Source organism: Ooceraea biroi, chromosome 12 (genome assembly GCF_003672135.1).
Source record: "Ooceraea biroi isolate clonal line C1 chromosome 12, Obir_v5.4, whole genome shotgun sequence".
NCBI classification, from domain to species: domain Eukaryota; kingdom Metazoa; phylum Arthropoda; class Insecta; order Hymenoptera; family Formicidae; genus Ooceraea; species Ooceraea biroi.
Window position 1 is genome coordinate 12370002 of NC_039517.1, and position 16772 is coordinate 12386773.

A 16772-nucleotide genomic window follows, 5' to 3' on the forward strand; every position below is an offset into this window, starting at 1 on the left:
ACTGAAAAACTCTACAAAAAAAGTTATATGCATTTTTTACATAAACGCTTTATTTTGGCTGTTGTGTTAGAAAATAGGGCGGAGCCCCGCCCCCCCCCCGCCCTCCCGCGAAGCGGGCTGAAAACCGCGCATGCTCGGTCAGTGTGTGCTACGCCTGTAAACCAGTAGACTGTCGGTATGACAGATTTTCTTACCCCAAAACTATCACTTTTTAACACTTTGTAACTTTTTTTTCTAGTTGAGAGCGACGATTTTAACTTTCGAATTCGTGTTTTACGCACTTAAATGTATTGTTACGTCCGTGTAGACTCCAGCTCAATACTCACTCGCGCCACACGCTCACTTTCACTCGCACACTCGCGGAATAACACTCGCGTTAGAAAATTAGAGTAAGCAAACTTTATTCCGATAACGATACAATTACGTAGCAGTACGAGCGCTTATTCACAACACGTCCAGCTGTCTCGGCCGCCGAGCTTCAACTCCTCGTTTGTTCTTATTTATTATCCCTCTTCCCTGGAGACCGCCTCGCGTAGAGACTCGCGTCTTCTGCTCCGCAGCTGACCATCAGCTGCGACGACCGGCGGTATTGCACCGGGTGATCGACCCGGACACAGAATTAAAAATTGTTATTTTTTACATAACAGGCAAAATAATAGGTTTATGAAAAAAATGCATATAACCTTTTTTATAGGGTTTTTTTAGTGGTTTCATTTTTTGCTTACAACTTTTTTTCCTCAAATCAATATTTTCGCAGATATACAGTAAAAACTTTTGCGATCTTTACAATTTTAATAACGTGTTTATTCGAAAACTAAGCGGAAAATCAACTTTAGGCACTCTTCAAATTCGCTTTGTAATGGTCGATAGATGAAGAATCAACGGTCAAATCGGGGCGCCTCAGAAATCGTAATCGTACCTTAAATTAAATTAAATTTAATTTAATTTTATAATTTCATTAATTTTTCTTATTCTCTTAAACAAAAATATCATGCAATATGTAATATACCGTGTAGTATATAATAATATTATAAATAATAATAATAAGATTTTCAAATTCTTTCAATGCTTAAATTATTTATTATTTGGCTCTTCGTGTGCCGAGTAAAAAAGGAGCGGATCGGGTGTAATTAAAAGATTATAATATTTGCTCGGTGTATAATGAGCACAGCCCGAATTGTATTCTGAGTCCGAATATACAAAGACACGTCCGCTCGCGTAGACGATTACCAGTCGAATCCCTTATTTGTCGACCTCTTGGTCGTCGAAAGCCTACTCTCACGAGCCTGTTTGTTTCGTAGGACCTCTCGAAGGTCCTTTTGAATTTCCTACGGGAGGAATCGTTCCGCCTATTTATCGCGCCCTGCTTCTTTCGGTGACCCGCGCCTCCATGACGCGATCACCACACTTTCAGCCGCCGCGCGTATGTCTCGTCACGGTCGTCGGTACGGAATCCCCCGACATTTCGCGGAACACTTGCAAATCTGCAACGGCTCATTGGGGATTCCCTATCTAACGGTCTAGTCTATTATCCGCTAATCTGTTTATTTTGACGACGTGTTTTTCGGTCTATTTGCCTCGCCTGAGTCTAGCCGCGCGATACTGCCGACCGTCTAGGCGATGACGTATGTGGCCATATAATCGCCACAATTATAAAATGCGGACATTTCTGCACAATGTTGTGGATGAAAATCAATATAAAAACATTTAAAACACAAACAGGTCGCACACCATGAACATTTTATAAAGGAACTAGTTTTTTGACAAATACATTTTATGTTGTGTAAATTTGAAGGAAAACATAATTGATTTACGTTATAAAATATTTCACGTTCTCTGTAATTAGTTAAAAAATCGGTTAACCATCTGGGAGATGCAACAAATCGAAAAGTGCATTGATTTTCTTCGTCTGTACTGCTTGATGTACTCGGATCAACTCGATATTGGGTAGCAGCAGCCATAGCCCACTGTTGCAATTGCCGTCTTGTAATTAATTGTTTCGAATCTCGTGCTTCAACAAATCGATCGTACACATTCTTTTTAACAGTCTCAATTTTGTCAAAAAATGTACCACCTGATAAAATTTCGTTCCTAAATCGCACTACATCACTATTATGTCGCAAATCCTGTTTAAAGCGTTGTTGTAATGTTTTGAAACTCCACTTTGGATGTTCCCTGGCAGTCATAACAATTTTTAATTTTGTATCAAACGATACTCTATCAAAAGTGGAGATTTTTGCAGGTTGCATGTATTCTTCATCACTTGTGGATAATGAAGGTTTCTCCGATTCTTCTTCTTCTGTACTTGGTTGCGAGTCGGGCAAAAAATATTCAACGTCCTCCATGATTGTACATTTTCTCAGCATTTTAATAAAGTTTTCAAATACTTTTCCACCAACTTCTTTTGATAATATAGTAAATTTTTGGGGTGGATCGGCATAAATCAAGTCAAACTGTAATAATAATTCTGGACAAAAAAATTTAACATTACTACATTATACATTAGTTTGTAATAATAACAACATATTTACCTCGAAAATATGCAACACTATCAGTTAAATCCTCTTTTGATATATCACATTTTGCCAATGCTTGGATATATTCCATTAATGATGGGATTACACTTGATTGTTCCATTTGTAAAACTAATTTCTGACACGCACAGAATATACAGAGACGTCTATACAGATCTGTGTTTGTAAGAAAACTGACTATGAGAAAACGGTTGGGGCTAGTTTGTAATGGTGTTTTCATGACCTGTTTGCCCCACATGCACATTCTAGAATTGCTCGAACAAGAGACAAAAGCAGGGTCTCTTTTACCTGTACCTCATACATTCGAGACATATATACATTAGTATTTGCAATATTTTACTTTTATATGATTTATATTTATATGAGTTTTGCAATTCTCACAGTTTTCACAGATTTTCATCCACAATATTGTGCAGAAATGTCCGCATTTTATAATAAATAATTAATTAAATAAATAATTAAGCATTGAAAGAATTTGAAAATCTTATTATTATTATTGTTGGACTATTAGAATATAGTTTCGCGTATTTTGATGCTTCTCATCATCGTCGTTATGTATGTACGTATATCTATTCTGATGGTACGACGTGGATAGGTTTTGTTTGTTTTTCTGATGACGTAATTGAACGTGCTTAATTTCTATTGGTCCACGTCGTCTTCAAAATGATCGGTACACTTGGTACCCTGTTCATGCTTTTCACTTCTCGTGTGTCGTCCCGTGCGTTCACAAGTGTGATCCGCCTATTCACTTATAATAAATCGGTACTTGTTAATAGCTAAGACTATTGTTCGTGTATTATTCCGATACCCTATCCGCCTATCGCAACAATTATTTATAATATTATTATATACTACACGGTATATTACATATTGCATGATATTTTTGTTTAAAAGAATAAGAAAAATTAATGAAAGTATAAAATAAAATAAAATAAAATTCAATTCAATTCAATTCAATTATATCATTTATTACAAAAAAGAAACATTTTGAGGACCACTGGGATTCGAACCGCGGACGCAAAAATGCGAACGCTAGCGCCTCAGGCTTCTCAGCCACAGCGCTTCATGCTTTGGGACTTACAGCTTTAGTACTTAATGTATAGGTAGTCGCATTACAAACTTTACATGCAAATTTCTCGTAAACTAAGATCCATTCACTCTAACCGCTTTACACTTTTAATGTACTCAATCTCCTCTTTCTAACGCACTATGTCTTATTTCATTTTTCATTTCGCAGTTCTTGCCAACTCCTTGTCAGTCTTGTGCTCGCAGTTAGATCACTTATTCTCCTTACGTATTGTGGGACATTCCGTCGCTAGCGGAACGCCCGGCTAAACTCCATCAATTTTCGTCGCTCGCGGAAATTAACGTCTTGCTTAAAGACCACTGTAAATAGTGTACGTAGTTTATTGATTTTAAATACATTGTTATACGTTATTTGACATACATCTCTTATTTCGCGAAAGTGCTCCCGAATTTCCTCTTACTCGTAACACTTTTTGATGTACAGTTTTACAAGTTTTATTAATTCATTAATATTATTATTAATACAATATTATTGCTATTATTATTAATTATATTAATTAATATTATTAACCATATTAATTAATAATAGTAACAAATTAATATAATTACTTTCTTTACTTACTTACTCGAAATGTATGGGGTTATTGCAAAAGTATTGCAAAATTGTTTAGCCGGTAGTCCAGAAGTGGAGAGAATGACTTCGCTCTCCACACAATCCTTTGGAGATCTCGGTCGTCTGGATGCACGGTAATCTGCCGGTACATCTTCTCGATGTCGGCAGAAATAACGTAGCGGTACTGTCGCCATCGGAGAAGGATATCCGCCAACGGTAACAGCAAATTTGGTCCGACCAGCAAGTTCTTATTTAAGGCGTCTCCTTCCGGCGTGGTTGCTGATCCGTTGAAGACCACCCTGAGCTTCGTGGTCGTACTCGATTCCCGCACCACGCCGTGATGCGGGAGGTAGCACACACGAGACTGTGCGAGGCCGGTTGGTATTTCTGCAAGCGACATATGATTTAAGAGTTCGTATTGGTGCAAACAATCTTTGTACAGTTCCGCGAACGCCATGTTTTTCAGGAACCGAGCTTCCTGAGATGATAAAACACGCACTGCTACTCGACGCGTGCCGGAGAGGTCCGGTAGTTCCGAGGCCACCGGAAGCCGCACGACGTACCAACCCGAGCGGTCTCTCTCATGCGTCCAAACAAAATGCTCCTCACACTGCCGCTCGCTTTCAGTCAGTGGACCGGGAGTCACGGGAAGCTCTTCTTGCTCCCAAAACTGCCGCACCAAAGTGTCTAATGGCTCACCAACGACGCACTGATGAGCTGTGAGATGGGCGGTAGTAACCGACCTGGATGTACACCCTGAGAGAATCCACCCGAAGATTGTATCCTGCGCCACCGGATCGTGAGGTCCTCCGCTCCGCAAACCCTCGCGGACGATGGACGCGTACACGTCTGCACCGAGCAACACGTCGATGGTGTCTCGCTCAGAGAAAGCAGGATCGGCGAGTGTCAAACCCCGCAAGTGAGGCCAATCGATCATGGAGGAATCGAGCTTCCCCGAATAGGCAGTGAGACGTGGCAAAATAATAGCCGCGACGTGCAGCCTCGACTCTTCTTTCTCTGGCACGATGGAGAGCGAGACCTTACCCCTTGCGACTCCGGTCTGCTGGCCACCGACTCCAAAGATGGTGACGTTGGCATTGGACCGCTGGAGCCTTAATCGCTGTGCTAACCGCTCAGAAATTATGGAAGTCTCGGAACCTTGATCAATGAGGGCTCTTACCTGATGCAGCCGACCCGTGCGATCTTCCACACGGACCCGCGCGGTAGCCAGCAAGACGGAGGTGCGATCAGAAGAGGGCTTGCGTGCCACGTGAGACGTGCTGCTGGCCTCCGCTGGCTTGAGTGCTCGGAAGGCGTCGTGCAATGACGTGTGATGTTGGTCAGAGCACGCAGAGCACACCCTTTTCGACGAGCACTTCTCCACACTATGCTTTCCCAGGCAGTTCACGCACAATTGATTGCTCTCAATCACAGCTCGACGTCCTGCCGGAGGTTTCCCCCTGTAGTCCTCGCAGAACATCAGGAAGTGAGCGCCCTTGCAGAGAGTACATCTCTCAGCATCCTTCTTCTGGGTGTGGTGAGTCCGGGCTTGACCCTTTGAAGCCTCGGAAGACTTCGCCTTGCTGAGCTCCGACACTGGCTTCAGCGCTTCCAACGTGTGAATCCGTCGCTCTAAAAATTGCCTCACTTGCTGGAAAGTTGGAGGATCAAGAGTTTCGCCAAGGCTGTCCTCCCACTCCCGTCTTGTACGCGGATCGAAGAGCTCACCGATCAGGAACACGAAGAGGTCTTCGCCGCTCGTGATCGGACGTTCGATGCTCTCCAACGATCCAACGGTGGACATTACGCACTGGTAAACTTTCCTCAAATCAGCTAATGATTCCCATTTAAGCGTCTTAAGTGCTGTGAATCCACTCAGAACCGATCTCACCAGCAATCTTTTGTTCTCGTAGTGGTCGACGAGAAGCTTCCAGGCGCGCGTATAATTTTGCTCTGTTGTCGGAAGGTTCTTCACAATAGAGTGCGCTTCGCCTTTCAGGCTTACCTTCAAGTAATGAAGCTGTTCGACGTTGCCGAGGCTTTTTTCCTTCCCGATAATGGACTCAAACAGATCTCGAAAGGACGGCCAATTCTCGTAGCGTCCAGAAAAAACCGGCAGTTGAATCCGAGGCAGAGACGGCCGGTGTTGTTTTGAGTCGGCCAACCCTGCTTGGGTCGCTGCCTGAACTTTCCTTTCGAACTTGGCGATGAGATCAAGGAGAATGTCTTTGTTTTGGAGGTAGGCTTCCTCCATTGTTCCGATGTGGTCGAACTTTATGTAGTCATGCTCACGTAATGCGTCTTTGTAGGAGGTGCGCAGAGTTTCATGGATTTCTTCAGCTTTGCACCAATATTGGTCCAGGATCGTCATTCTGGACCGCACAGCACCCTCGGTGATGTTGGCCTGCCCGAGTTTCTTGATATTCTCGATGGCGCGTGTGATCCGACCGAGAATCTCAGTCTGCCGTGAAATCAGATCTTCCGCCTTCTTGTCCAAGGTGTGCAGATCTCCAGAAAGCACTCTGTGGATGTACCTGGGTGCTAGTTATCCGGCTCGAAGGACCACTTTTATGTTCGCAAACCCGATGGGACCGGCTGGAAGCGGAGCACACTTCACAAGACAGTTACACCACTCACGAACACAAAAGAATAAAAAGAACGTTTAGGCAACAATCACGTTTTAATTGAATTTCTTTATACACTATGTACAGCGCACCAGTGCTGCGAGCTCCAGCACGTGGCATAATACCAGATTCGCTGGCCGAGTACCCGCGTCGCTTCGGCGAACGCGACTATTATCGCGCGAATGTGGATGATGATTCGGCGAACGAGCAATTCCGCGAAGATTCACAGAACAAGCACTTCCGTGACAATTCGCAGAACGAACAAAACCAAACTCGTGTAAAAGAAAACTGGTAAATGCGATGTGATATGCGTGGCGATTGCATAACAAGAAAGACCCGCTTCGCGATCGCCCCCGCCTTTTATTAACGCGACTTCCCCCAGAGTGTTTGGCGGATGTCCCTTCCGTCGGACGGAAGTGACGTGAGGATCGAACACTCTGGAAGGAGCGCGAAACTTCCCGTAGCCGAAACAAAGGACCTTTCGGCCCTCCTTGGCTTTGGCGCGGCTCGCGCGATCGGTTCGCGCGAGATTCGCTGCCCCGCCCCCGCGAGCCAGTTGATTGGGCCGATCAGCTGAGCGGCCCGGGATCGCGCGTAGCCGTGGTGCTCCGTTGCGAGTCAGTGGCGCTCAGTCAGTGTGTTGCGAACAATCTTGATATTATAATTTTAATAGAGACGTGGCTTAATTCTAGTATATCCGATGCTGAGTTGGGCCTCAATAAATTAAAAATTTTCCGTTGTGATAGAGATTCTTGCATCAGTGTTTATTCCAGAGATGGCGATGTTTTGATAGCTGTTCGTGATTCCTTGTTTTGTTGTCCTGTTGCTGTGAGTGTGTCTTGTGTTGAGCAGTTGTTTGTCGAGATGAAGCTCGGCTGCCGTTCAGTGTTTGTCGGTGCCGTCTATATACCTCCTAACTCCGATTCTTTTATTTATGAGTTTCATTGTTGTTCTGTCATGGAATTGTGGTGTAATTACTCTGCTGCTGATTTTATTGTTACAGGTGATTATAATCTTCCAGGTTCTTCCTGGATGAATGGCGACTGTCTTCAGCTGCAGGTTCCTGTTAACTGCTCCCTTGCTAGCCAGGCTAGTCTGGTTTGCGATTACTTTAATTTGATGAGCTTCTTTCAGCTTAATACAGTTGCCAATGTGTCGGGTTATATGTTGGACCTATTCTTCTCCTCGTTTCGTGATATCTCTGTGGCTGGGGCTGATGAGTCCATCGTTCCTTGTGCTTTACACCATCCTCCCGTTGTTTTTCGTCTTCCGTTTCCGTCTAGGTCTCGTCTTTCGTTTTCATCCTCATCCTCATATAGACTTCGTTTTGATCGTGCTGACTATGCATCGATAAATGACTTTCTAGGTCTCGTTAATTGGGATGATGCCTTTGCTAATAACTCTATTGATGATGCAGTCGATTTCTTTTATTCTCAGTTTGACCACGTGATTTCTGCCTTTGTCCCTGTTCAGAGTGTTGTTAAATCCTCTTATCCTAATTGGTTTTCCAAGGAGCTGATCTCTCTCATAAAGGCCAAAAAACTTGCTCATTGTACTTTCAAGTGGACTAATGCTTATGCGGATTATTTGGTTTTTTCTCATCTAAGGGAAAACTGTAAAGCCTTGTCTGCTCAGTGTTGGTCAGCATATGTGAGGAAAACCGAAGCAGCTCTATCATCGGATGCTAAAATTTTCTGGAGCTTTGTCAAGAATGCTCGTACATCTGAGCATCGCTCGGCGCGCATTTGCCACGATGATGTATTTTTGGAAAGTGATGCAGCGATTGCAAATTGTTTTGCCGATCACTTTGAGTCTGTATACTCACGGATAACTGATCATGATGATCACTTTTCGATTCAGAGGTGTCTGGATATCTCCGGATTTAACATTTCTGAAGTTGAAGTTTTTAACACTGTTAACTCGCTATCCTTGAATTGTGGTGCTGGTTTAGACGGGATTCCCCCATCATTTATTAAGTCATGCGCTTTTATTATGTCGCATATACTGTGTTTACTGTTTAATAAATCTTTAAATGATGGAATTTTCCCTGCTGTGTGGAAGCAGTGTCTAGTCACGCCCACATTTAAGGATGGTGATCAATCGCGGGTTACTAATTATAGGCCTATCTGTGAACAGAGTGTTATCCTTAAAATTTTTGATTGCATAGTAGCGCGCAAATTAAGTTCCTTATGCAAAAATGTGATAGTTGAGGAGCAACATGGCTTTATGTCGGGGCAGTCTACTGTGACTAATCTTTTGATTTACAGTGATTTTTTAACATCGTCTATTGAACTTGGGTATCAGGTGGATGCAGTTTATACTGATTTCAGTAAAGCCTTTGATCAGATTGATCACCTGATTCTGATGAGAAAGTTGGAACTCTTTGGTATGGGTGGGGTTTTTCTGTATTGGCTTCTAAGTTTTTTATCGGACAGAACGCAGACTGTTAAGTTTGGTGACAGTTTATCAAGACCTATTGCTGTTACGTCTGGCGTCCCGCAGGGCTCTCATCTAGGTCCCATTCTCTTCATTTTATTTATTAAGGGGGGAACCTGGTTTAGAACGCTGAAAATAAGGTGAAATTTGAGAATTTTTTTATCAATGAAAAATAAAGTCGATCTTTTTGAAACTTTGAGGGTACATTATTATATATTTCAACTGTACAAAGTAATTTTTTTATAAAAAAATAATGACATTAACATTATAAATTCGTAGATCCATTGTCGTGCCTCGTAACTGGAGTTGTCAATTGGCGGGAAAAGTGGAGCCTATAGTTTTTGCCTGTATCAAAAAAATCAAATATATTTTTAATTTGCATACTATATTGTAGTCGATGAACTAAAAAAATTGAAAAAAGTGTATAAAATTGTAAAAATTATGATACTTGAAAAAAAGTTACGATTTTTTCAGAAAAATTTCGACTGTTTTATGGCAGAAACATTGTTTTAAACTAATTTTTTTTAAATGTTTTTAGTTCATATAGAATGGTTGATCATTAGCTAACTAAAAATTCATGAATGAAGTCAATCGGTCAAATAGTTTTCTTTCTATCTTTCCCGCCAGTTTGAAAAAAGTAGTTTCGAGAAAAACGCGTTTAAAGTTTGTGGTACAAAAAAGTAATAGTTATTGGTAACTTACAGTATTCCAAAGCTAATCTGTTATACCAGGCCCATATAGCAAACCTTCCGCTTCCTCATAAAACTCGTTGTGTTGTACTTGTTCAAGTCTACGGGCTATACGAGCCTCCTTTGTGCTGCTTTGTCGACGCCTTTCCTGTCTCATAACTCGCTTTGCATCGTAATAGTCAGCGAATATTTTACATTAGGCCTGCGGCCGAGTTGCACTTTTCGGCCGATTTTTTTCTGTTACCATCTTCACTCCTTTTGCTTCATAGCTCGCGGAGGCGTCAAGACGGTCAAGTTCAGGGACGAATTAGCTGTAAGTCACGTATGGGCCTTTGACATTGATATTGATATTAATCTCGCGCGCTGTTTATAGAATTATTATTATTATTATTATTATTAATATATTATACAATTAAGGGGGGATTCTCATGTAAAGAGTCAAAAAGAAGCAGATTTTTCGGAATTGTTTTTCAAGAACGTATTTAGTCAAAGGATCTCAAACTTTAATAGTACATCAATACATGTAAAGAGAATATAAAAATATTTTTTTGGTTAAAAAAACATATATATAGATATAGGTATGGACGCCGCCTTCAGCGGCTTCGGCGTCGCAGGCGTCAAACGGTGTGCAGTCTAGCATCCGCTGTAATGGTCTGAAACAGAATATTCAACAATATTTATTAATTATAGATCATTACGCATCATTTGAACCTCATGAAGCAAGAAAAAAAACCAAATTGAAAAGAATGGCGACATTTGAAAAAAAATGCTGTTTTTTCATTAAAATTTTCATTGTTATTGTGAAATAAACATTATTTACTTTAAAAATTTTTGTTGCTTTTGAGGTTCATACGATGAACAATATAATTGTCTACATGTAGAGCCCCGAAAGAACCCAATCGGTCTAATATTGTTTTAGTTATCCTGCACACCAGTTTGAAAAAAGTGATTTCGAGAAAAACGCGTTTAAAGTTTTCGGTTATAAAAAGTAATGCTTTTCAATACTTACAGTCCTAATCGGCGATTCCAGGGCCATATAGTAGGCCTTCTGCATCCTCGTATAACTGCTGCTGTTGTAAATTCAGTTCTTTGCGAGCAGTTCGAGCATCTTTCGAGCTACTGAGGCTTCGTCGCTCCTGTCGCCGTATCCGCGCGGCGTCATACGAGTCTGCATACTCCTTACAATGGGTACCGATCTTTAGTTCTAATGTGTCCATAATTTTTAAAACGGCGAAATAGCCTTCGTTGAATAATCCTGCAGCAATATATGCGGCTATTTCTACTGTTCGGATGCCACAATATAAATATTTCGGAGCCAAACGCCAAACACACGAATTGAAGCTCTCGTAAAAATTTCCTGCCTCAGCTATACAAGTACGCGAAGGTATATCCCAACAAAAGAAAACCGTTAGACGTACACCTGCGAAGCTGTTTGTTACGTACGAGTATATGAGTGAGGGCAGACGAGACGCGTGTCTCCGCTCCGAGCGCTCCCAGCTACCTACTCAACGCGCGGTCGAAAACTCAACTATAACTATACGTAGAGGTCGAATATCGATTTGTAACTTTAGGAACATATTTTCCACATGTTTAGAGTTGATTTAAGCAAAAAAAATAGAATTTTTTGACTCGTTACATGAGAATCCCCCCTTAAAGGTAAGTAAAATGGAATACGTATGTTAAGATATATTTATATAAAATTAATATTTTTATTTAGTATACCTATACTGTAATACAAAGCAAATATACATATGCATGATACATGGTACATATTTAAATTTTACGTAATAACGTAAGTCAATAGATTTCCACATCACCCTTGAGGTACTATTGTTGATGCGGTTTTTTTGAGTGGTTTCCCCAGTAGGCCTATTCCACTAAACTTTCAATCTTTATTTACATTTTATCGTTTTAAATAACGAAACATCAACGTCAATTTTTAATGAACTCACTCGCATTAGCGAAGATAATGGTATATTATTTAATGATCGTGTACCTGACTTCATATGTTTCATTTTTAAAAATGAGGATTCACATAAGTATATTTCTTTTTTTATATAACAAAATATATTTCAAAGTTTATTGTATTATTGTTCTTCGAGCAAATTTTGAAATTTGCGATGAAGCAGGAATTTGTTGCTACCTTAAATCGCATTTACGATTACTGTTATTATTTGCATAGCAATAGAACATACGATAAATTTATCGTGTTTTGTCAATCTGTCGTGTGCAATCTGTGCATTGTGGCAATTTTGAGAAATGGCTACTAAAAAGAATTATAAACAGCATTTTGATCAAACATGGGAAGACAGTTTCTTCGCATGTGTTGCAAACCGAACAGTTTGTCTTTTATGTGGTTTCGAACCTGCTTGTGTGAAGAAATATGTGATTCATAGACATTATGATTGTAACCATTCGAAGGATTATTCAGTGTATGAGGGACACGAAAAATCTAGTTTGATTGCAGCATTAAAATTAGTGTACCAGCAACGTTTTGGTGTAATTTCGGATATCTGTGCAGGTAACGAAGATACTCAAGATAAAACGATTCGGGCATTTTATGCTATTTCATATCTTATTGCGAAACATTCAAGACCGTTTACCGATAGTATCTTTATAAAAGATTGTATTCTCGCAGCAGTGACAGCATTTGGAAATACCGTAACACTTGAAGATATTAATAACATTCCACTTTCCCGTGACACAGTGAGATTCAGAATTATTAGGATAGCCTGTTCTATCGAAGAAAAACTAAAATCATTGCTAGCAACCTGCACTTACTTTTCATTGTGCCTCGATGAAAGTACGGATGTTCGACATGTAAGTCAATTATGCATTTTTGTGCGAATTGTGCAAGATGATTTTTCATGTACCGAGGAAATATTAGATTTCGTGCCATTACACGGTACAACAACCGGCATTGATATTTACAAAGTACTTGAAAGTACTCTTCAAAAATTTGATTGCGATTTTTCAAAATGTTCGTGTATAGTCACAGATGATGCAAAGTCTATGATAGGGTCTAAAAGTGGACTTTAAGACAATTAAAACAAAGAAATTTAAAATTTCCTTTGCTTCATTGCATTATACATCAGGAAGCTTTATGTGGAAAAAGTATGAAATTATCTACCTCTATGCAAACAGTAACAGCAATTGTAAATGCGATTAGAGGTGGCAACAAATTCCTGCTTCATCGCAAGTTTCAAAGTTTCCTTGAAGAATACGATGCGATCTATAAAGACGTGCCTCTTTATTCTGAAGTCCGATGGTTAAGTGCCGGAAAAACTTTGAAACAATTTTTTGCTATAAGAAAAGAAATATATCTTTTCATACAAGAAATCTGTATCGCAAAGCTTGACACATTTAAACCATTTTTCGAAGACGTAGAATCACTTTGCGAATTAGCTTTTATTACAGACTTGACCTGTCATCTTAATACACTAAATTTGAAGCTCCAACAGACTGATCAAACGATATCCGAGTTAGTCAGTCATATAAATTCATTTCGCGAAAAATTAAAACTATTTTTAAATCATTTGCAAAGAAATAGTTTTCTTTCCTTTCCTTCTTGCAATCTTCTCATTGAAGAACATGGCACGAAATATAATTTTGGAAATTATGTGCATCTTATTAATGCATTGATTGCATAATTTGATCAACGATTTCGCGATTTTGAAGTGCTAAAGAAAGATATCATACTTTATGAAATCCTCGAACTGTTCCAATAATTGAACAAACTGAAAATTATCAATTAGAACTATGCGACTTACAAAATGACATATCATTAAAATCGTGGCCAGAATCAGGCATAGAATTATACAAAATTTTAAATAAAGAAAAATATCCACAACTGCGCAATTTCGGACTTAAAATATTTTCAATGTTTGGATCCACATATCTATGTGAATCCTCATTTTCTAAAATGAAACATATAAAGTCAGGTGCATGGTCATCCCTAAATGATACATCATTATCCTCGCTAATGCGAGTAAATGCATCAAAACTTGACGTTGATATTTCATTACTTAAAGCAACAAAATATAAATAGAGATAGAAAGTTTAGTGGAATAGGCCTACTGGGGAAACCACTAAAAAAAAAACGCATCATCAATAGTACTTCAAGGGTGATGTGGAAATCTATTGCTTACGTTATTAAGTAAAATTTAAATATGTACCATGTATCATGTATATGTATATTTGCTTTGTATTATAGTAAGGCCCATACGTGACTTACAGCTAATTCGTCCCTGAGCTTGACCGTTTTGACGTCTCCGCGAGCTATGAAGCAAAAGGAGTGAAGATGGTAACAGAAAAAAATCGGCCGAAAAGTGCAACTCGGCCGCAGGCCTGTTTTACATTGTTGTCCAATATTTATTTCCAGCAACTGCATTATTTTTAAAATAGCAGAATATCCTTCATTGAAGACCCCTGCAGTAATGAAAGTGGCGGTTTCAATAATTTTTAAACCAGAATTTAAATGTTTTGGAACGAGGCGCCAGATCGTAGAATTAAAACTCTCGTTTGAGTTTTGGGTATGTCCGCCTAAACATCTTGTTAAAAGTTCTTCCTTCGACAGTTCTTCATAAATAGGAAGAAGATGTTTTTCGACATCTGGTGTAATAACTGGGGGAGGATGATCGTAATTTTTCTCTTCACCTCTGGCCTCAGCTTGCGCCATTTCATTTGTAGTTCATTTGTAGAGCAATAATGATATAGTGTTACCATTATAGCTTTTTTCATATTCTGCACGGAATCAATATTTCGCCTTATTGCTAAGCCATAATAGGTAGTCAATTTTTTAATAAGGACATCTGTCAATCTTCTTTTTCCGCCAAGCTTCTCTTTTTTTTTCACATTGCGGAGACGCGTACCCATCCGTTTCTCGACATGTCCCACACACTCATTTTTCATTACAGGGCAATCGTCGCCATACGAATTTAAATCCAAAATAGACTTATATGTTTTAGTATCACCGTCTCCAATGTAATTAACATATCTCACTCCGAATTTCTCCTCAGACCTTACAAACATTTCTTAAATAGAGTCGACTTTCATTTTGCCGGCGGAACCATCATGATTTATGGAGCATTCTTCTTGATGTTGTTCATACCACTCAATATATTCTTCGGTATCTTGTTTCTTGCTCCAAAACGTACAGCTTTGGCAGTATCTACTTTTTATAACAAGGTCTATTATCTTGCCACTATAATGTCCGATAAGCGTTGCTACACCGTACAGAGAAGTAAACTCGCGTTTCTTCCAGGATCCATCTCCAGATACTTTTAAATGATTTGGAAGTCTTCCATTTTCTACATTTTCTTCTTTTTCTTCTTCAATGGCTTTCTTGCAGAAAGTATCAAACACTGAACGTGCCGCTGTATGTATATGTTTCACTATTGAATCGTATGTACAGATTGAGATACCTTGGCTAATATCCATCAGTCCACAAAATATGTTTATCCCTTCTCGTCCGATACCTAAGAGTCTCATAACAAATACGATTCTCCGATTAATTTCATAGCCAGTATGAATTAATGGCCCTGAATTAATTTCTCTGTGACCACAAGTACATGTAATAAAGAGTTTAAAACCCAAGCCTCGGTGTCCGGATTCTGCAAATTTTATTTTTTGCTTACACACTCTACAGATAAGAAAATCTGCGAGCGCCGTAAAAACAGATAGAAATTCTATAATTCTGTAACAATGCAACGAATTAATAATAACGTCTTCGCTGCTCGCACTACTAAGCTTCTTTGCATTAGTACTCTGGTCGTCATCGTTCTCGCTGTTTTGCGTAAATCTATTCCCGTAAAATTTTCTCTTCACCGGTTTTGCTGTACGTTTCGAACTTTCTTTCGTTCCTTTCGGATACATTTTCGTATTTCTAAACATCTTTACAGGCCGAGAAGCGAAGTTCGACTGACTGTTGATACTTGAGTGGTGAGTTTCGTTCGAAAAGGACCAATCAGGTTTCGGTTACACCTACACATATAAACACTTAGACACATAACCTATACACGAATACTAACTCAAATATGCTCCGACAAAATATCTATCAATATTAGCACAACAATACCGGTTTAGGGACTGAGGGGAAGAGCACAATACGTGCTCCCGCCACGGCGCGCCGCGTGCTCGTATACCTGCTCGACGGACACTTGCTCTGCAAACTATAACTAGAGAAATATTTCGAATTTCGCTCTAAAACTTTACAAGTATATTCTCTAAGAGTATTACTATCGATTAAAGGGGGAAAAAATTGATTTTTTTGACCCTGTAAACCAGGTTCCCCCCTTAATGACATTGTGCGATCTGTTTTACATAGTAAGTTTTTATTATATGCTGACGATTTGAAGATCTTTCGCCGTGTTGAGGATTCTGGGGATGCGACTCTGTTGCAGGATGACTTGGTGAGGCTTGAAGCCTGGTGCAGGGAAAACCATATGCATCTAAATGTGAATAAATGCCTTGTTGTTCATTTCGGTCGTAGGCTTAACCCGATCCATTGCGGTTACACTCTCGGTGCGGAACCTCTACGCGTAGTTTCTGTTGTTAGGGATCTGGTTGTAACATTTAGTCATGATTTAACATTTAAGACTCACATTCAAACCGTTGTATCTCTTTCTTTGAAGAACCTTGGCTTTATTATCCGCTGGGGTAAGCAGTTTAATAATGTCAATACAATTAGATTATTGTTTTGTGCCTTGGTTCGCTCAAAGTTGAAATACTGCTCTCTTGTGTGGAATCCGTATCATGGGTATTTAATTGATTTGATCGAGCGTGTACAGAACAAGTTTTTGCGTTTTGCGAGCTATCGTGTGGGTTTGCCTATGCCTGTCGATTGCCATGA

General features: G+C 39.8%; 3 protein-coding genes and 1 pseudogene across 3 annotated transcripts; 1 reads left to right on the forward strand and 3 right to left on the reverse strand.

The window, feature by feature from the left end:
- Positions 1–1113: 1113 nt before the first annotated feature.
- LOC113563060 lies at positions 1114–3405 on the reverse strand. Its single transcript, XM_026974097.1, has one exon. The coding sequence runs from the start codon at positions 2364–2366 to the stop codon at positions 1614–1616; it is 753 nt and encodes a 250-aa protein (XP_026829898.1). The 5' UTR covers positions 2367–3405; the 3' UTR covers positions 1114–1613.
- Positions 3406–4201: 796 nt separating this feature from the next.
- Positions 4202–6544, reverse strand: LOC105286538. Its single transcript, XM_011351551.3, has one exon. The coding sequence runs from the start codon at positions 6542–6544 to the stop codon at positions 4202–4204; it is 2343 nt and encodes a 780-aa protein (XP_011349853.3).
- A 332-nt stretch (positions 6545–6876) lies between these two features.
- Positions 6877–9312, forward strand: LOC113563022. Its single transcript, XM_026974013.1, has 5 exons — positions 6877–7088; positions 7490–7629; positions 7801–8031; positions 8164–9183; positions 9233–9312. The coding sequence occupies exons 1-5, from the start codon at positions 6877–6879 to the stop codon at positions 9310–9312; spliced, it is 1683 nt and encodes a 560-aa protein (XP_026829814.1).
- A 419-nt stretch (positions 9313–9731) lies between these two features.
- LOC113563102 lies at positions 9732–14662 on the reverse strand (annotated as a pseudogene).
- Positions 14663–16772: the final 2110 nt, after the last annotated feature.